Source organism: Pteropus medius, unplaced genomic scaffold, assembly GCF_902729225.1.
Source record: "Pteropus medius unplaced genomic scaffold, Ma_sr-lr_union100, whole genome shotgun sequence".
Taxonomy (NCBI): Eukaryota; Metazoa; Chordata; class Mammalia; order Chiroptera; family Pteropodidae; genus Pteropus; species Pteropus medius.
In genome coordinates, this window is record NW_024353908.1 from 4,787,721 (window position 1) to 4,808,613 (window position 20,893).

The 20,893-nt window shown below is 38.1% G+C and overlaps 1 protein-coding gene across 9 annotated transcripts in view; it reads left to right on the forward strand.

The window, feature by feature from the left end:
* FOXP1 (forkhead box P1) overlaps window positions 1-18,551 on the forward strand; it is a 361,699-nt gene extending 343,148 nt beyond the window's left edge. For 7 of the 9 annotated variants that reach the window (XM_039851676.1, XM_039851680.1, XM_039851677.1 and 4 more), the window contains 7 exons: window positions 1,362-1,563; window positions 1,670-1,749; window positions 2,350-2,451; window positions 6,061-6,182; window positions 7,950-8,019; window positions 12,607-12,773; window positions 18,211-18,389. In XM_039851676.1, coding sequence (XP_039707610.1) covers window positions 1,362-1,563; window positions 1,670-1,749; window positions 2,350-2,451; window positions 6,061-6,182; window positions 7,950-8,019; window positions 12,607-12,773; window positions 18,211-18,355 — 888 coding nt within the window. In that variant the 3' untranslated portion in view covers window positions 18,356-18,389. Of the gene's footprint in view, window positions 1-1,361; window positions 1,564-1,669; window positions 1,750-2,349; window positions 2,452-6,060; window positions 6,183-7,949; window positions 8,020-12,606; window positions 12,774-18,210 lie in introns of all 9 variants that reach the window. The other 2 variants (XM_039851681.1, XM_039851679.1) reach the window with 2 other exon arrangements.
* Window positions 18,552-20,893: the final 2,342 nt, after the last annotated feature.

The following is a 20,893-nucleotide window of genomic DNA, read 5'->3' on the forward strand; positions in this document are numbered from 1 at the left end:
GCGTTTCAGGGGAAAGGAAGATAAAAAAGAAAGTACAACTGAATGCAACCCAGCATTCAGTTTCCAGCACCCTATTTACATTTTTCCATTAATATTTCCCTAATGATATTTGATCTTTCTTTTCTTCAAATTTATTGCCTTTTTATGGAACCATCCTAAACATATTAGAGAAGTTTCTTGTGGCCTTTTTCATTACTAGAGTATGAGTAAGGTTGAGTCCTCTCAATAAATTGGAACTCTCTTTTAATATGTTCTTTGATTATGATCTCAGAAGAATCTCATTTTCAGTACCTTTCACAAATAATGCCTTTTTCTAGGTCTATCACAATGGTGAGATAGACTTATTTTGTTAAGTGCTTAGTTTGAAATCTGGTTTGAGAAAATGTTACCAAAGTAAGCCTTCTCTGCCTAAGTTTCTTGGATCTGGGCCAACTGTACGTATCTGAGATGGTAATTCTCTGTAGCTTTTAATAAATATGTTGAAAACGATCAAGGTCTTCACCATTGCCAGACTTGTATTTCTGTAACAATAAATTTTGGGAAAGGAGGGGACAAGCCAGTTTTTCCAGTATTAATAAGAGAAGCACTTCAAGGTGAAAGTGTTAGACTGATGGAAAGAAAGAAAAAGAATCAAAACAGTACTATTATTGATTTCCATGGATACTACTTCAAATAAATAATAATCACTTTCTTATTCAATGCAGTAGATTATTCCATTATAATACTGAACATTTGAAACTTGAGGAAAAAAACAACAAAAATTTTATAGTTCCAGATTTCTCATATGCTGTGTTCTTTTTAAATTAATATATTCCAATCCTCTATTTCATAGACTTGAATGAAGATTACACATAAAGCTTTCATAAAGATTATTCTCTACCAACTGATAGAACACAATAATGGTTTACAGGATCAGTGCCACTTTTTATAATTCGAGTCATAGGCCAAATACATGTGTGGTAGTTCCCATCCAAGAAGTTTCATTATGAAGTTGAGTAGCCAATCCCTGTGCTGTACAGTATGGTGGCCACTGGTAACGTGGCTGTCTAAACCTAAATTCATTAAAATTAAATAAAGGTTTAATTTTTATAAAAACTAAGTAAAAACAGTTCCTCCCTTATGCTAGAACATCGCAGAAAGTTCTTTTGGCGAGCTCAGGCCTATAGCAATGTAGCCCAGCTAACTATTAAGTGAATTGTGTTCACATGGAACTCACCTCATATTTCAGTGGATTAGAAACATCTTCTTTGAGAAATAAAGCTAGCCATGCCTCCCCTGTGTTATTCCTGCTGGGTTTTAGATGCTTTCCTGGTTATTCTGTTTTTCTGAAGGTCTTCTAAGAATTGTTCTTTTCCTCACAGCTGAATCTGGTATCAAGTGTCACACTTTCTAAGTCTGCATCAGAGGCTTCTCCACAGAGCTTACCTCATACTCCAACTACCCCAACCGCCCCCATCACTCCCGTCACCCAAGGCCCCTCCGTCATCACCACCACCAGCATGCACACGGTGGGACCCATCCGCAGGCGGTACTCAGACAAATACAACGTGCCCATTTCTTCAGGTAGATACTCTATTTTTGCCTCATGTAGAATTGCAATATGCAATTCTTGTAGACCAGCCTTTTTTTTTTAGAAGTGATAATTAATAGGACAATGATTCTTATTTAGCAGATATTGCGCAGAACCAAGAATTTTATAAGAACGCAGAAGTTAGACCACCATTTACATATGCATCTTTAATTAGGCAGGTAAGTAAATAACTGTGTGAAATTATTTCAAAAGGTGTACGTGTACATGGATATATTATATTGATGAAGTAGATTTAAAACCGTTTAGTATGCAGGCATGCTAAAACCTTTTCTATAAGGTTTTTAAAAACTGCAATATATAACATAATTGCTTTTGATTAAGTATTACAATACGATGTGATTATTAGGAAATTCATTTCACACAACAGTGAAAATGAGCCTGTTTAAAGATGGCAAGTCAATTATCACAAGCTACAGTAATCTCTGATCCCTAGAATTAATCTGAGCTCTAAATAATTACTGAGCTTTAATCAGCTAGTGAAATGTTTTGCATTTCTCTTTGATTCTGCTTTATGAATGACTAATAAATTAATATTTCTGTACGGAAACAGAAATAAAAACTCAAAACAATTAGATAATTCCATTTTGAATTTTGCTATTGAACTGTTTAATACAGCCATTAATCTTAGATCATTTTGTGAAACCTTTCTTAGGATTTAGCTCTGAATCCTAGTTATTTTATATTTTCTGGAAACTGTATAATGATGATTCTGCTGATTTGGTCATAAATTATCTTCTTCTGTTACTTTTGCTTCATAGGCCATTCTTGAATCTCCAGAAAAGCAGCTAACACTAAATGAAATCTATAACTGGTTCACGCGAATGTTTGCTTACTTCCGACGTAATGCAGCCACATGGAAGGTAAGCTTTCTCACAGGCCTGGTTAGTCTTGGATCTTGCCATTTATAGAAGAGAGTTTGTTGTTGAAAAAATACAGTCGTTGTAAGGTACATTTCTATTGTTTTGATCCACTCAGAGTCTAATTTATAGGAATATTTGTTTGAGAAAACAGTTTTATTATGGTTAAAATGCTGGGATGGAAGACACCTGTTACAGCAGCATCACATGTTTGAATGGACCAACCAGTAAAATCATCTCCCTCTGGTTGGAATATGTAGAGAAAAGGAGCAGATGACACTGTTGCCCAAATATTGAGGTTCTCCTGTTGCTTACACAAACCTCATGTTTTAGGTGTTTAGCCACCACCAAAATATTTGCAGAGATGCATAGATAACTCTTTTTATGCCATTGGGAACCTGGAGAAATGATAAGACAAATGACATAACTTTCGTTGGTTGGATTAAATATCCTTAACCCAGTTAGTAGAGAAAGCTTTACAATCCAAGTACTAAAACTATATGTGAAAGTTATTCAAGAGAACACAATATATTATTAAGTTTTTTGGTTTTTGTGTTATTTTGTGTGTGTGTTGAAAGACTGTCTGTTAGAGATTCATAGGTACTCTGAGGAAGAAGAGTCACTTCTGGATTATGTAACTTCACTTTAACACCATTTTCTTTAAAACTGGTCAAATTCCATAGATCCATGTAGGGTACTCCCAACAAGGTATGAGATCATATGACATACCTCATTCCCAGTTCTCAGCTGGCTCAAGGATTTTATTATATTTATTTCATTGTGTTAGACTAAGCCCTCACAAATTTTTGGATTTTTCCAGTTTCAATTTTTTCGTTTCTCATGTCCTTGCTATAGAAGAGGTCAGATAGAATATTTGTGGAGGGTTGTTTTTTGTTGTTGTTGTTGTTGGGTTTTTTTTTTGCATTTTTACTACCTAGAATTCTTATAATCTGTAAATTCTAAAACATTTACAAACATTTAAAATGGAAATATGTTAGGATATTTTTACATGTCATTGTTATAAATACAGGGATTTATTATAGGGTGCCAGAAAAAAATTCACTTTGTCTTCCTTGCTAGTTCCTTATTTTTATATGGGAGAAAAATAAAAGCAAAACCAGAAATCATATTTCTTCTGTTACTTGATAAATTAGCATTTTAAAAGAAAATGAATATGACCATAAATTATTTCATCAAATTTACAGGTCTATGAATATCTTTTGTGGCCCAAATTATCTTTATTATTTTCATTAAGACACGTGGATGCTGAAGGAAACCTACGTTCAAAATTTTACTCTTGTTTCCTCAGCCTGCTTTGGGAGATAAAATACAAAGGATGTTTAGCTACAAATGCTTTTCACAATTTAGGAAGTATAAGCATGAAGCAGCCATTTTCTTCCTCAAATTACCTTTTATAAATAGCAAATGACCATATTTTAAAATACATACCATTGTGAATATGATAGTTAAGCTCAGATCTTTAGATTTATCTTTTTCGTTTTTGCAAACTGCAGGAAAAAGTGCCCTTAATATAAACAATCCTAGGTGAAGTACTTAATGACTCATAAATAACATATAATTTTCTCTACATGTCCTTATTTGTATTGTGATCTTAGACAAAAGATGAAATGCCCAGTTAAGGTGATAACTGAAAAGATCTTACTTATCTTTTGGGGAAACTCTTGATTTCTGGTTGCTTTTGCTTAGATGTGCAACTACTTTGAAAACAAAACTTAAGTTTGACTTTACCTACATGGCCGTACAGTTCAGACAGCTCTAAAGCAATCTTTTTTTGAGACATGATTTCTTTAGATATTTTCAGTTTTGTACATTTTGATACTTATTTTAAAACATCAGACAATGATTAGGATGAGGACAAATATTGATTTCTTTCCCAGTTATGGTTCCTGTATGTATACAGGCTCTGTCTGGATTTTTTTTTAAAGGAAATTTCGGTTTGTTTATTTATTTCAACCTCCTCAGTGTCGTTCTAGGAAATTACAGTAGAAGTATCCTTATACTTTGCCTTCGTGCAGTATAAAAATTTATCTTACCAAGTATAATGATAACATGCCAAACATGTTACAGAGATTTTTGTTTTGTTTTGATGCAAACCTATCCAACCTGTTTGAATCAGGAATGTCCTTTCACAGTCACATGAGTGTCTTGAATGTACCCTAGTTATGCTGACGTTGCTCAAAAGCTCCTCGAGAATTTGCCCTGTGCTTTCTCCTTATGAGCAAGCTCCTCAGGCCATGTAATAAAGCGTGTTTCGTTATCTTCTAAACATTCCATATCGGAAAAGAAAAAATCATCATCATCTGGCTTGACTCCTCACAGAGTCACCAGTGGTAATTATCCAAAAATTGAAACATCTCGCAAAGTATTAAGATTTGCCATTTTGAGAGATAATTTAAAGAGCAAATATTGCAGGTAGTAGAAGGGGAGGGGTGCAAAATGTTTCAGCAATAGCAGCATCATCGGAATTGAGCGAAGGCCTTACGAAGTGCAGGAGGTATGATGAATTCATGAGCTTCTCATGCCTCAGTTGTCACTTACATACTCCCTATAAGAAGAAAGTTTTAAGTAAATGACACGGGTCTCTTTGTAATATCCTCATGTCTAATTTTGAGTCTAGGTCAATAAGTTCAACCAGGAGGACTAAAGAAATGAAGCCAAGCTTGTTACTTTACCCAGTAAAGGTTGTGGATTTTCTTGAAACTCAAAGGAGAGATGGGATGTTAAAAGCTCCTCACCCCTGAGTTGAGACCGTCTTTTCTGATAGATTATAGATGTCAAGGGTCTCCACTTAGGAATGAATGAACAGAAATGACTTTTAACTATAAGAAAGAAACATGTGTCTGTAGAAACCATCAATGCAGGAATATCATCATTTTGCCATTGAGAGTTCTACTCATGTGTTCCTTTGGCATTTTCTCAGTTAATTAAAGTACTTGCCCACAGTAAAGGCCAATTTCTATATATATTCTAGAAGGTAAGACATAGCTTGATGAGGGATACAGCTCCATTGGGGGTCATTTCACCCCCTGTTTCTGTCAGCTCCAGGAGGTGATACTCTCAATGGTAAAATTCAATTCACATTTCTTTTTAATATATCTGAGAATACTCATAGAAGGTTTTAAAGCCAAAACTTTAAAGAACAAGAACAAAATGTATTGAATGATATTAACTGAGTCTTTCATGGTTTGAAAAATAGAAACAAACTAGCCTTTTATGGGAGATAAGTGGGTTTAGAACGGACAGTTTTATGCTGTACATATTTCCTTATTTTGAAGTCATATTATAATATTTTCAGATTTTTACTGCAAAACCTATTTTGGGCTTCTATGCATAATAAAGCATTTTTCTTCTGGTTATTATGACCAGAGACTAGACTAAAATGCCAAAGTACAATTAATTTATGATTTTGGTTTTTTTATCATTGCTTTTGGAAAAGACACCCTTGACCACAAGATGGTTATCCACGGGGGTGGTAGCTACAGCTCTTGGGGATGGTTTTACAAATGTGGACTGTTAGGCTGAATTTACTGCTGTTTTTGGAGTTTTTTCTTATAGAAAATGTAAATGTTCTCTCTTTTATACTTGCTGCAGAATGCAGTGCGTCATAATCTTAGTCTTCACAAGTGTTTTGTGCGAGTAGAAAACGTTAAAGGGGCAGTATGGACAGTGGATGAAGTAGAATTCCAAAAACGAAGGCCACAAAAGATCAGTGGGTACGTCCACCATGTTTGAACTTCTCAGCCTAGCTTGGATTGTGCTAACAAGTATAACGTAGAGGCTTTTGGCTGCTAGATGGTGTTAGACCAAAGAACTGGTTTCACGTTGTCTCAGTTAAGGGAAGCAAAAAAGCATTTCATCCCTCCTGTTTTGTATACCCACCAGTCCCCCGCCCTGCTTGCCGGTCTTTGTTGCATCACATGCTAGTAGCTTTTAGGTGGCAATGCATATTAACCCTCACAAACCATTTGCTTATGCTTATTGCATTTTATTTTCTTTTTCCTGTTCCCTGTATTGGATGTCTGTTCTGCCCCCAACCCCGTCTCCTTTTGTTGCCACTTCATCTCCTTTGCTGCTGCTCCTATCCCAGGGTGCCATTCGCACCAACCTCTCACTGCATAAGTGCTTTATCAGAGTAGAGGATGAGTTTGGGTCCTTTTGGACAGTTGATGATGAAGAGTTTAAACGTGGCCGCCATATTCAACGAGGCCGTCCTCGCAAATACTGCCCCGATGAAAACTTTGACGAGCTTGTCGCACAGTAAGAGCCTTTACTTGCTTTTGTTTTTTTTTTCTGCTGTTGCTTTGGCTTTGCATGGTTGACTCATCCCATGTAGTTTTGCATTTCACCGAGTAGCAGTGCCACACAGCTTTGTGCAACAGAACTAAATTGTGTGATTTGTATATGTATTTCTCTCGTTTCTCTTTGGAACACCAGTGCCTTGAATAATGCTTTTTTGACATCTTTATTGCAAATACTGGTTATCTTTTGATTCAGCAGCTTACAGGGACCCTGTAACTAAATACTTTGGTGTGATTCATAATTCCTTCAAGTGAAAAGGAAGCTTTTATTTAGAGTTAAAATGTGTATTTAATGGGGTAAATTTCTTCTAATCCTTTGCTTAGTCAATGTAATAGTATAAATTTAGTGAAATGGATGATTAAAATGCTCCAAGCTTAGGAAAGAAACTGAGAACAGCACCTATACTTCCTTTAAAGGCCACTGATAAATGTAGGTGATTTCCTACTGGAAGCCACTTCTTTACCTCAGTATCGCCTCAGTGATCAGAATCTTTATTCTTACTAGGTTAGAGATTTTCTTAAAACAGTATCTTGCCTTCAGTTAATGGACACAGCGTCAGATATTCTCATACCTTCCGGAATTCGGCTGTGTGAGAAACACTTCACCCCAACCTCCCGCCTTACTTAGGAACAGCTCTCTTCTGGCATACCCTTCTCTCCGTCTTCTTTCGGCAGTAAACATGCCTGGGAGAGCCACCTTAAGAGCCACTGTGCCACTTCTCGAGCTGTCACTCTAGAGTTCAAGTCGTGGAGAGGCTTAAGAGCCAGGATTCCTCTAGCTCACTCCCACAAAGTCCTGCGGTCAGCTCATTGACTTACCCTGGCCCAGAGCTTCTTCTGCCTTCCTGTTGGAGTCAGGGCAGCTATTAAAACTTGGCAGAGAGTTCAGTACTTTGAGATATGAAAATTCATCAATGGAGGTAGTGCCCAAGTCCGTTATTACTTAAGCCAGAATTTTAGACTCAGTTTCCTTGAAGAGCAAAGTCTACATGCCTAGAACAATTCAGACAGACCAGCCCGATAAAGCCAGGGGATACAGAGAAAACCTGACTTTATTTTTGGTTTTGTTAGTGGGGGAAATTTCTGATTTGGAAGGATACCAGTAAGCTTAAAACAAAATTTAGCTAGGAACTCAGGGGTTGATTGCATTTAACTTTGGGTTTTTCTCTTTTTCTTATGCAGTAACCCTTCCCTTATTAAAAACATGCAGAGCAGCCACGCCTACTGCACACCTCTCAATGCCGCTTTACAGGTAAGATTAATGGCCATCCCGAATATGCAGCAGAGGCACATGTCTCCCCCACTCATTTCAAAATATATTAGCCTCACTCTAATTAGATATTAAATTTTAATTCCGTTAAACTTTTTTCTTAAGTGCACAAAGCATCGTCCTCCCTGGAGGCAAACACATCGGCTGCTTCAGCATTAGCAGGATGCTTAGCATTTTGAATATTGTGGCAAAAAAATTAAAAGTTCACTTATTAATATTTATCAGCAGTATCATAATTTCCATCCTCTTATTTCAGAATTTCACTTGAGGCAAAAATACCACAAGTGTAATTACTCTAGCACAGCTATTAATGTGCTGGATGATAGGCCACTGTATCACATGACCTTCTATTGTTCACGGGTTTAAAGAGAAAGCAGGGCTTTTTATTTCTTCTTCTTTTAAAGTCTATTTTAGCATCTTTCCCTTTGTCAGGGTTGGGGGAGGTGGGATCGGGTTTGGTTCACTTTGTCATAGTAAACTATTTTTGTTTAAATGATAGAGCTGTTTTAAGAAAACTCTTTAGGTTTCCAGCAGATTGCTCAAGATTATATAATAAGCAGATAGAATGTTTGTTTCCTTCTGACAAATTAAGCACTGGTTACGTAACCAGCGTTACTGGGGGATGAAGACACCGGTACTGAGCAGGAGTGAGATTACCACCCAAATATGAATTACTAGCCTAGCCTGGTAATTCATCTAGCAAGCCTTTTATTTATTGCATTCCTCAGTTACCAAACAGTAAAGTCATCTCCTAAGTCAACAAGAAGACTGCAGTACCACTTTATTAAAGCACCTCAGTAGTACTCAAGCCTCCCCTCAAGAGTTCACAGGTAGGCAGTGTCCTTGTGGCCAGTGATCCAATTTGGTTTTGACCCTATCTAGATTATTCTGGAACACAGGCTAAGGGAATCTTTATAACTTTTAAATGACATATTCTGTAGCTAGAACTGACGTATATAATCTAATACCATTGCAGACCTTTACAGCATGCATTCTTGACGGAGGCTAAATCAACCCCGGAGTTGGTACTTAGCTATTACAGTGTCTTATGCCCCTCCAAAAGGCCATAGTTCATAAACAGGTAGTAAAATTCCGTGAGGGGCAGCAGGCACGAATAGAGAGGCAAAATTCTAAAAGGAGGCTCCTTAAGGGATGATAATGAAAGAATGGTTGTTGAAACACTGGGCATTATGGGAACAGAGTGGGGTAAAGAGGAGATAACGATGGGAACCCTGGCTCTCGCTACTCATTAAACAAGTATTTATTGAGCACCTACTCTGCAGCCTACAAAATTATTTTCCCAGATCTCTCAGCAGAGGCTTCAGGCTCCCAAGAATGGATGATAAGCCTTTTACACAGTTTCAGTGCAGAGAGAAATTCATGGCACTTAGCTTTTCAGTAATTATATTTATTTATTTTTAGCCTGAACCAAATTTAATAGGAGGAACCACTTTCTGCCTTTCTTTTAATTACTTGTAGTTTACACAGTAACTTTAGAAAAGCAAATGAAAGCACGCTTAGATGCCGCCACTGTAAATACCATTCATTAGTAACTTATTTTCCCTGGAGTCTTGTGAAGTGTGAATTTAAAGGCTGCTCTGCTCTATCTGGAGTAGCATTAAGATTACAAGCACATTTTGTTATCTACTATGGAAAGGAAAAAAAAAACAGCAGTGATCCTCCATCCTCTGGATTCTCTTAACCGTGTGACTAATTTCAATTAGTATGCTTTATCATTACAGGACTGTTCATGTTTCATCTCTAAAACATTTGTTTTTTGTGTCTTCTGCACCCTTTCTTATTTTCAGTGATAGCCCAAAATTATCCTATAGTTTTCCAAGAACACTTTATGTTCATAATAAAGTGAAGTGAATAAAATTGATAGAAATTTATGATTTGAGGAGTGGATCTTTTCCCTCTCCTCTGAGTTTGTATCCATGGTCAGACAGTCTCATAAGATAACTTCCTGCTGTGCAAATTAAATAAAGATTCTACCAGCAGGCCTTCTTTTCCATTATTGCCCATTTCCATTTTTCAAGACAAGTAAAAATAATAGTGGAACAACATCTTTAAAAGATTACTAGAGCAACATAATGCATGCTATACAATATATAAAATAGGACAGCAGAATCTACTACAGAAATAAAACATTGGACTTGGGACAGATTGCATTATGCTTTGAAAAGTGAAGTAACTAAGGGTAACCGTAAGGCTTCATATTTATAGACTGCCTTTCCCCCAAGGATCTCAGATTGGTTAACGTTCAGAGTAATAGTACTTATGGACTTTTGCACCACTACTTAAGCACTTTCATTTTTTTTAGCAAAGGTGCCAGTTTGATATGAAACCTCATATCGTGCACAGGACCATTTATATAATTAAGTCCATTATAACAGTTGTAACCCACCTGCTCCTTAAGTGGACATCAACTATGAAAAAGAACCACTTGTTTAGGCATAAGCAGTTGGCAAAATTTTTTCTAACCTTAGGCGAGTTACTCTGATCACTGACTCAAATTTTTTCTAACCTTAGGCGAGTTACTCTGATCACTGACCCAGAGGCCCTATTGTATATCAGGCACCAGGTTCTCATTGCAGCCCATTGATCATTTTTTACATAATTTTTTACAGGGACAAGGCTGCTTTTCTTCACTTACATCTTTCTTGTTTGAGAACCAAGGCATCAGTATAAGTGTTTGCCTTTTGGATGCCTTTTACCACTGTGGCCTTGACGTAGAACACTTTGAGAGCCAAAGAGAACAAATCGTCGCAAGAAGGTTGCCCTGTCCATTGAGTGACCAACTCATCCCAAAGAGTACATTCCCATAAACATTTCATTTTTATCTTTACTTCTCAGTTTTTTTGACTTGAGAAGCTGCGAAAATACCAAGCTAGAGATGGCCTCACTTTTGGCACATTCTGACTGTATAATAGTGAAATGTTCTATTGAGAGCTGAGATTGTGGTATTTCCAATGAAAAGAGACTCTCATGGTAGTCCAAGCAGAATTTTCATTACCAAGAGAGGCATGACCACTCTGTTGCTTCAAATGAATGCAGTTAAGATGCTTATTCAGCCGCAGTTTGCAAAAAAAAAGAAAAAATTCTGGCAATTGTTCTTTTTGCTCTGCCCAAAAAAAAAAAAAAATGAATTATTGCAATTACAAGAGATCTGTCGAAAAAAGTACTAGATTCAGATTATTTGACAAACCGTAGGAAAGTGAAGAATGTTCAAATTTGCTGTTCATCAAAATAAGTTTACCACATTTGGAAATAGTATATTAGCCAAAACTGGATTAGGTGTGTATGGTTCTTCTAACATGGGCCCTGAATCTAGAAGGCATTTCTGGCTTTAGAGTTTGTGCAGTGATCATAATGGGCAGATTCCCTGCAGCCTAGTTTTACACCCATTCTTTCTTCATTTTTGGCTCTTACTTTCCCCTTAGAGCCAGGATTTCTGGAATAGTTTGGACTCCGTATGACTGGCCAATTGAAGTCATCATGCCAGATTGTCTTGTGGTTGTACTTTCTCCTGATTAGGATGGAAAACCAGGCATAGTGTTTCTTGCAAGAGGACAGTTTTGATAAATCTTGGTCTAATTACATACAGCTGCCAGTTTTTGAAAGTCTGTCCTCTTTAATAAAATGAAAAGTCACTGGGTCATAATCACTACCCAAATGATATATTTGACTGTTGTCTGAATTTCAGACTGGGTGGTCATTTTATTCAAATGCAGTAAGATAGGAAGTGAACAGTACCCCACTCTGGAGTTCAGGATCTTTTTTTCCATTTCCACATTTTTGCTGACACTCATTTGGACTGACTTTGTCACCTTCAATATGAATGTACTTAAGAACCCCCCAAAAAATGTGATTTAGCGCTTCCTTTTGGCAGAGACTTTTTTTTTCTTTCTCTGTCCTAAAATTCCGGGTGATTGATCTGGTCTGAGTCTGAAAGACTGCGTAGTGTTACCTTCAGTGAGTTATCTCAAGACCACACTAAACAGATTCAAAAATCATTAAAACGGAAATGGTGGGGGGAGATAAAAATTGATTCCAATTCTATAATCTCTCCCTTTTCTATAGGATCTAAGAAGTAAATGTTTATGGAAGTTCTCATAAGTTTGAGCTGTGCAGCCAGAATAATCTGATCAAATCTTTAATATCCAATACCAGAGTCATCAAAGTGGATAAAGAAATGAAAATTCCATTATATTTCCCTGTGATCTGGAAATATTCAGTTGCTCTTGAAAAAAGGCATCAGACATAAACCTCATATTAGATCACCTTGTCTAAACCATGTGACTCTACCCAGCAGTGCTAAATTGAGTCCCCCCCTCCCCACAGGTGCTTTGGTCTCCCCAAGCTAGCTCTTTGAAACCATGCTTGAGATACGTGTCAAGAGTCTTATTTTTAACACGAAATTCTTCTAACTCTATTAGAAACTTGTATTCGCCAACCACGCTACAATGAACTTAAGCTGAAGATCATTGAATACACCCATAATTAATAGCTTCTCTCTCTCTCTCTGTGTACCCTTCATCCTCACAAATGTTGTTTTGATTGATGCAGGCTTCGATGGCTGAGAACAGCATACCTCTATACACTACCGCTTCCATGGGAAATCCCACTCTGGGCAATTTAGCCAGTGCGATACGGGAAGAGCTGAACGGGGCCATGGAGCATACCAACAGCAACGAGAGCGACAGCAGTCCAGGCAGATCCCCTATGCAAGCCGTGTGAGTACTGTCCACCCAGAAGGTCTTTGCTTTCAGATCCTGGTCTCCCTGTTTTATGTCCACACAAGCCCTTCTGTGGCCACTTTTAAACCTTTTCTTTAACTTCTGATTTCCTAGAACCCAGGTAGAAGTTTATACTTCTGGAAATGTTTAGCTCATTTAGCACATAAAAGGACCATTTACTAACTTTCCCATAAAAGCAGTCGGTTTCATGCGGCCCCACAAGTGCGCACAGCAATCAAACAGGTCACGCGTTTGTGTTTCTACACTCTGCTTGGCATCTCGAGCCATTTTTTAGCCACTTTACCTTCTCCTCCCGAAATTAATATGCATTGCTGTGTAAAAGTTTGTGGTTTGTTCAACTCAAGAGCATGCTGAACCAGCAGGGAAAAATAGGATACTTGTTTACCTGCTTGTGTGATAAGCTTAACCATGAACACAGTGCCGTAGCGTTATTACCAAGCATTAATGATGGCACAAATGAAAGGCGGCATGATTTATAGATTGCTCTTAAAATATCAAAAGGAAAATTAATAAGAGCATTCTAGCAGCAGACGGCTGTATAATGAGCACACACATAACTGAATGAAGTGAAGGCGATGGTTGTCCATGCTGAATGTGAACGGCCCCAGGACCAGGCAAACCACAGGAAAGGCTGCAGTCCCCTGTGGGTGGCCGATTGGGGAAACAGGTGGGACTGGAACAACTCCTCTCTCCCAGGAAAAGGTCAAAAGAGAAAAGAAACCACATTATCCCAACATAATTGGATTGGTGGAGGGTGCTATAGAATGACCCGTCTCGCACTTTTCGAAAGTGTCTACAAAACTATTGGCCACTTTAAAGAAGTAAACCAGTTCAGTGTTGCATACTGTCAGCACCTAGAATAGGCTGCTTGTCTATACAATCTTTCTGAATTACTGACCAACATCTTTTAAGATAATTCGAGCATTAGGAATGGAAAAAGTAACCTGTATCAATTAGGAACAGAATGAATTGGCATCTAATGACAAAGAAAAAGATGCTATCTGCCAGGATAATTCGTGGGTTTGGGAGCATCTGAAATTTGATTATTTAGAATTTGAATTTATGCCCTAGTGCTTTGAAAAAGGACCTTTAAAGACAGGAATAATGACTTTTAATTTATATGAATAGTCTCTTAGCATGTACTCCACATTATTTTAAGAGAGACCCCTATATATCATGCTTTCTAAAGCAGCCTGGTGTTTCTGACTTTATTGTTATCACCCTCGCATTCATCTTTAAATCATTGTCATGACAGGAGTATTTACTCAGATATTAAGGAGGTTCGGAGCAAAAGTAAATTGCTTTATAAGCTACTTCAAGAAATACTCATTAAAGCAAAAATATCTGAAGTTATTGAATGAAAGAGATACCGTTTCTCATAATCTATGTGAACTCCAAGGTTTCGTCGATGTTTATTCCCATTATTTAGTATAAAGGATCACTAAAAAAGAAGAAAGATATTTGGATAAAAAAACCTCAGACAACAGTTCAGAGTGATGTTGATTTTGCTGTACAGGATAGTCACTGGAAAGTTAATTTGTTTAACAACTTTGAATTAACCCCAGTATTACCAGAAACCTTATTTAATAGCAGTCAGAATAATTTCTAATGAATGAAGGTTACAATTGCTTTTTTAAAAAGAAGCTGTATACAAAGGCGTCAATGCAATAGTGTGTTGCTCGAATCTCACAGGTGTTTACACTGTTTGCTAAATTTGATCATATGTCAGCAGCGTATGCCTGCTATCAGTGTCTTAGGCTGTTACTCTTTTTGACCTCGTATTTCCATTAAGCGGATTCTATAATGACATAGTTTTCATTCTTGGCCAATGTGCATTACCCCGCTTCGATGCAAATTGTTTCTTAACTGTTCCAGTCTATTGGAATAAATCATGCTGTAAACTTTGCAACAAGGCTTTAAAGGACCTTGTTAGTACTGCAGCCCAGCTAATATCTAGTGTTGAAACGGGGAACTCTTCTTCCTTACCGTTTCTGTGACACTCAAATACCATTACACTTTGTTTCTCTTTTGAAACCCTAGAAAGTAGTCACATAATTATGGCTTTGGGGCATTATACTTTTATCTTGATAGGAGCTAACGGAGCTACAAAGCAAAATACTCCAAGCTGCGCACACACCCCCAGAACACAATGCCTTTAAACACCAGTCAGCTTTAGTTAAAAACAGTCTCGTTTCCCAGAGTGGCTAAACAAAGGAGTTACTCAGATGTAAGAATGGAAATGTGTGGTTTTGCAGTTATTCATTGGTAGTAGCCCTTTGGGAAGCAGGGATTGGAGAGAAAGGTGGTAGGGTGGGTGTCGGGGGTTTCACTGCAGAACAGTTAGTTGCCTCTTGCAGCTCCAGTTTCTAAGAGACACATCGGTATATGTGAAGCATAGTATCTAAATAGTTTGCAGCTTACCTGAAACGTGTCTCGTGCAGAAGTCTACTCTCTTTTATTTTCTGAAGCACTGCATGCCTGTGTTACTGCATTTGCCACTCGGGGATCTGCTGTATCAAGAAATGTCGTGAAGCTAGATTTCATTTCTGGGTGTCATACAGTAGATCTCGTCAGTTAACATTTGTTGGGGACCCACTCTGCATTTGGCACTGGGATTGAGCCAGCAGGCATGATAGGGTCAGAACCTGTGTTTTCGGAATTGAAGTTTGGCTGCAAATTTGGGGGGGAAATAAAATATTCTCTAATATGAACTGTGTTTGCGGGGAGGCTTATGTGTACCGGATTTTTACTTGTTTGTTGTTTATTCATTTATTTAATTTTGCCTAGCAAAACATTTGTCAAAGTCTAAAATTGTAACGCAAGAACTTCATTAAGACTGTTTGATTTCCTCTAGGTCCTTCCACCCCTTCCTGCCCGTAGCCTTATGTCATCTCATCATCAGATTCAGGTTTATATACCTGAAAAGATTACTAAATCTGATAGTTTAAAAAAATGAAACTAGGAAAATGTCGATCAAGGAAACTACATTTGAACCTTAATACATGGCTAAGTAAAACAGACATTTCTATCCAATTAGCATCACTACAACTCTGTGCTCAGTGGAGAAGAGGAATAATTCTCAGTGAAAATAGGAAACATGAATTAATGTGCACTGTTGTCAGTAATTTAAGAAACACAATTAAAGGTAACTTGAGCTCACCTTATACCTTTCTAAGCAACAAAATATTTTTAATAAGTAATGCTTGATGCTGATGAGGTTGCGTCTAAATTGATATAGCCCCTTCGGAAATTAATACCATAATAAATCATAAGAACCATAAAGATGTTCTGGCCTTTGCTCTAACAATTTCATTCTTAGAAAATTATCCTAAAGAGGGAAATCAACAAAAGTAGAAAGATTAATGGATAAAAGTCGTCACTGTATTATACAAAGAGCAAAAGAGGTGGGGAAAGGAAAGACAATCACAAAACACCCAAATATTAAGCTACTAACCTGTCAGCACATTGGTATCTCACATAGCCATAAAAATTATAATTGGAAAGCTAGCAAAATAAACAATTGTATTTCTCCTGTGTTTACAGTCCATAAAAATGTGATGCAAAATGGAGAAGCTAGGCAAATACAAAACACTTCCTTAATTAGGGTTAATGGGTAATTTTTTTAAAGGAATAACTATCCATATACCTACTTCCCAAAAGAATATAGGAGATCCTACCAGTGCTGACTTCACAGGCGTATGATGTATGCAGTCACACAGGATCCTATGCTTAGAAGTTTTAATGCTCTGCTGTTTTCCTCTTGAAATCTTACCAAATTTTGAACCACATTTTTACCTTGCATTCTGCCCCACAAATCGCGTAGCCAGTCCTGGGTCTTTCTGTAGAAACACCGATAAATAGGACCATTAAAAAACTAAAAATAGATGGAACACAACTCATAAAATATGTCGTTATACAACTTTGATATATTTTGTTTTGCAAATTGTTTTTAAGAATATGGGCATGATTTTTTAAAAGCTATTTATCCTGACATCTACCCCCAAACACTCTCTAGGCTGTGCTAATTTTAGAGTCAATTGGTTTTCTCAAGGTTCACTTCGTCAAGGGCAGTCCAAGCAGTCCTGTTTGTTTTTAAATGGTTCAAGTGGCCTTTGGGGTTTGCATACAACATCAATTATTTAGGAAGCCAGCCATCCTCAGTACCGCCTCTTATTACTAATACTGATAATGTCAATTAAAAAATCCTCCCCTCTGTTGCCTGTCCCAGGGATGGGACCGGTTTAACTTGAATGGTTCTTTTACATATCAAAAGCCCTGCAACAGAAAGTAATTTGTATTTGCAAAGGATTGGTTGTAAAATATGATTTACGAACAACATTTCTCAATTGTTATCAGAATAGTTTCGTGTGATCCCTGCCATCCCCCTTCTGCTGAACCCTGTGCTGGTCCATAATGAGAAAGTTGGCAGATCTCATCGCAGCCACATGTCTTGGTGGCCGCTACCAGCCGGGCCTCGTGTTCTGCCGTGTTTACAGCTGACAGCGTTATTATTCTGATTGGGGCTCTGCTTTCTTATCATATTGTTTGTTGAGCGTGCCTTTTCCTCTTCGTTTGTGTTTCCTGGCAGGGCTTTTCTTGCCTTATTGACAGTTTGTAAAAATATGCATTAATTTGGAGTTTCAAGCATGTATCATGGTGTCTCTTTGCTGTGTTTGCTTGAAGTTGATTAATGATAGAACCTCGCTTGAGGTCGGTCTCTGGAGAGTTCTTTCACAGGTTCCGCATGTTAACTAGCAAAGCAGAACACACAGCAAGGCATGAATAGCCCAGCCTCCAGCATGCACGGTCACCACAAACCACAGTTGTCTTACAGATTCTTATTTCACGTAATTGCTTGAAGATTTGTATTCACTCACCCAGGATGCCGTGACGGAGTCTGTTTTGTGGTACTCGAAGTGTGGTCCTCAGATCAGCAGCATCACTTTGGAGCTTATTAGAGATGCAGGGTCTCAGGCCTCACCCCAGACCTGCTGAGTCACACATGCTGCATTTCACCAAGATCCTGAGGCGATTTGAGTGCATACCGAAGTGTGAGAAACACCACTGAGGAGGAGAGGCCCGCTTTTGTCCAACTGTTAGTCATTCTAGAGCAGAACTGTCCCAAAGAACCTCCTGTGATGACAGAAATTTCTGTCTCTGTGCTGTTCAGTGTGGTAGCCATCAGCCAGCCACATGTGGCCCTTGAGCATTCGAAATGTGGCTGGTGCAGCTGAGAAACTGAATTTTGAATTGTATTCAGTTTCAATTAATTTTAATTTAAATATCCACATGTAGGTAGTGGCTGTACTTTGTTGGACGGTGCAGCCCTAGAGTGTGGCTTTATATTGGCCAAAACAGCCATGTTGCCTTGGGTTGGGAAGTTCCCTCAGTGAACCTTTTCTTGTTTTTCCAGGCATCCTGTACATGTCAAAGAAGAGCCCCTGGATCCAGAGGAAGCTGAAGGGCCTCTATCCTTAGTGACAACAGCCAACCACAGTCCAGATTTTGACCACGACAGAGATTATGAAGACGAACCAGTAAATGAGGACATGGAGTGAACGTCTGGGTGGGCCGACCCCAAGAATGAAGATTAGGAAAAAACAAAACAAGTCAAAAGTTAGCAGTGAAATTGTTCTCCATTTGTTGTACAGTCTGGAGGAGTTTCACTACGTTTTGACAACTCTGAAATGTGTTAACTCTTAGTGCCATCAAGAATCCCATTTGGGAGTATTTTTGATTTTTCTACTTTTTGTTGAAAAAAGGAATTTGTACTCTGTGCATTGGATGGACTTGTTTGGTACTGGGGATTTTCCTCTCTTAACAGTCAACATCTGTTGTAAATTTGCTAAACTGATTCACTTTTAGCAGCAGACTTTGAACTGCAGTCCTGCCAACGTTGGACACTGAGGACACCCAACTGAGCATGTGCACCTAAGCTGCAGACCAAGCCTCTGCCCGGAATTTAAGGATTCCAGTGGACGACCTATTTGCACAGTACTGCATGTTGATTATCACTGCCTTTACTCCATTTTTTTTTTTGCTTCCAGTTGGGATGGGGAAGGCCTTTGTGTGTGTATTGGGGGAGGGTTAAAATAATTATCCCAAACTTTTTAATGTATTGCTTTTTTTTTGCTTCTACTATACCATTTTAAGTTCTGACCTCAGGCCTCCATTTGGGCCCACGGCCTCTTGGAGGCTTAAAGTTTTCTGTACCTTGTGATGAATGTTAATAGGTGTTTTTATTATACAAAGCTGAATGTCATTTCTTGTTTGTAGTTTTCTGTCACTCATTCCATTTTCCTTCAGACATCACCACGTTTTCTCTAAAGTCAGAGAACATTCCGTTTTGGTCTTTTTCAAAAAGGTCCCAAATGCTGCACTCTACACATGAAGGTCCTCTCACACAGATGTGAAGTCCTGCCAGAAAGAGAATGAATGACAGAAAAAAAAGAAAAAAAAAAAGACACTCTAGGAACAATGCAGATTCATTCCACAAAGCAGTATTGGAGGTGGGAAGGGGTTGTTTCAGATTTTTTTGTTTTTGTTTTTGCAGCTACCCTCGTTCTTAATAAATGCCACAGCGTTTTGCCAGCACAAGGAAACATAGGCAGCAGTGCTCCCCGCGCCCCCCGCCCCCCAAAGAAAAATCTCAAAATAGTTAGACGGACAGTCTGGCTGTGGCAAGCTCTCTCTTGTGTAACCAAGTTGCAAAGAGCCACGGGGCTCCCTGTTGTTAACACCAAGGTGGGTTGCTTTGTTTGCAAAATGGCCAAAAACCTGGCTTCCCCGAGGAACTTTGCTGAAAGTGGTGGCCGTGGTGGTGGTGCTGAATTTAAACATCAGTTCAGGCCTGCTTGGTGGCATTAATCTGTTTGAATGCAAATTAGGTTTCAGATCGAACTTGTTATGGGAGTTAATGAAGACTGAGTTCAGCAAATGGTAAAGTGTTCATTTCAAATGTGCAAATTTGCTACTGCAGTTTAGTTTGTTATGCAATATTACCACACCAACCCGATATCAAAAACTAAAAACAGTAGAAGACATCAAGTGGATGGGGCGCATCTCAGCCCTGGGCTCTTTGGAAAATGAACTCGGCATGCAGGACGTGACCGTCATCTGTCAGTACCACCTCAGTCCTTAGAACCCCTGAACACTTCCACTCTGCATCCACTTTCCTGTCATTTATTTATCTAGGACCGTAGCTTTTGTTGTTTTTAGAGAGCCTTTTGGAGCTTAATTTATATTCTTTGTACCTTTTTTCTAAAATTACCAAAGATATTACACAAAGGTAAATTATGTTCTCTGTGTTATGCTTTATCTGATGAAGCCAAATATCCTCTTATTGTTGATCAAAGGAGGCGAAAGAAGTTAGAGGCAATTGATGAGATACAGGCTATTGCTAACCTGAGAAAGAGAACTGCTCCTTCATCGTAGAGTAAATTTAGAAGACCAAGTAGTTAATGGAACCAAAGTTGTTACTTTTTTTTAGTTGGTTTTTTTTCTTCTGTATCTTTACAGAGACCAAAACTCATTCTTGTAGAGAGATACTAGGGGGCTACTAAAGATCAAAATAGGACACAGTATTAAAGGAGCAGACGAAGGAAGGGAATCCCATCTCAAAGAAAAAAAAAAGTATGCCTTTGAAAATTAGGATGTGTCCAATAAATGAGACAGTTAAGATAAAATTCAGAGAGAACAGAAAAGCTTCCGCAATGGAACTAGACCACATAATAGTATTTCTAGGATACATTTTTTTTTTTAAAAGGAAGATTGTATGCCACTTTTGTTTGAGGGCTATGCTATGATCACTGAATTAATTTTGGTTTATCTTGGCATATATTCTCCAGTTTCGTTTTGTTTTTTTTTCTTTTCTTTTTCTTTTTTTTTTTTTTGATTAGGCTTTGGTCAGCAGTTTTCATTTAAAAAAAAAAAAAAGTAACACTCCTATCCACTCATAAGCTTGGTACAAAAACTTCTATGGCAGTTAACTTTTGAAACTTCACTCTGCTTTCTGTATAAGGGCAGTCTGTGGTCACTCAAGACTTTTTTTTTTAACTTTTCCAGGCAGCTTCATGATGTGCAGGCAGTAGCCAGAC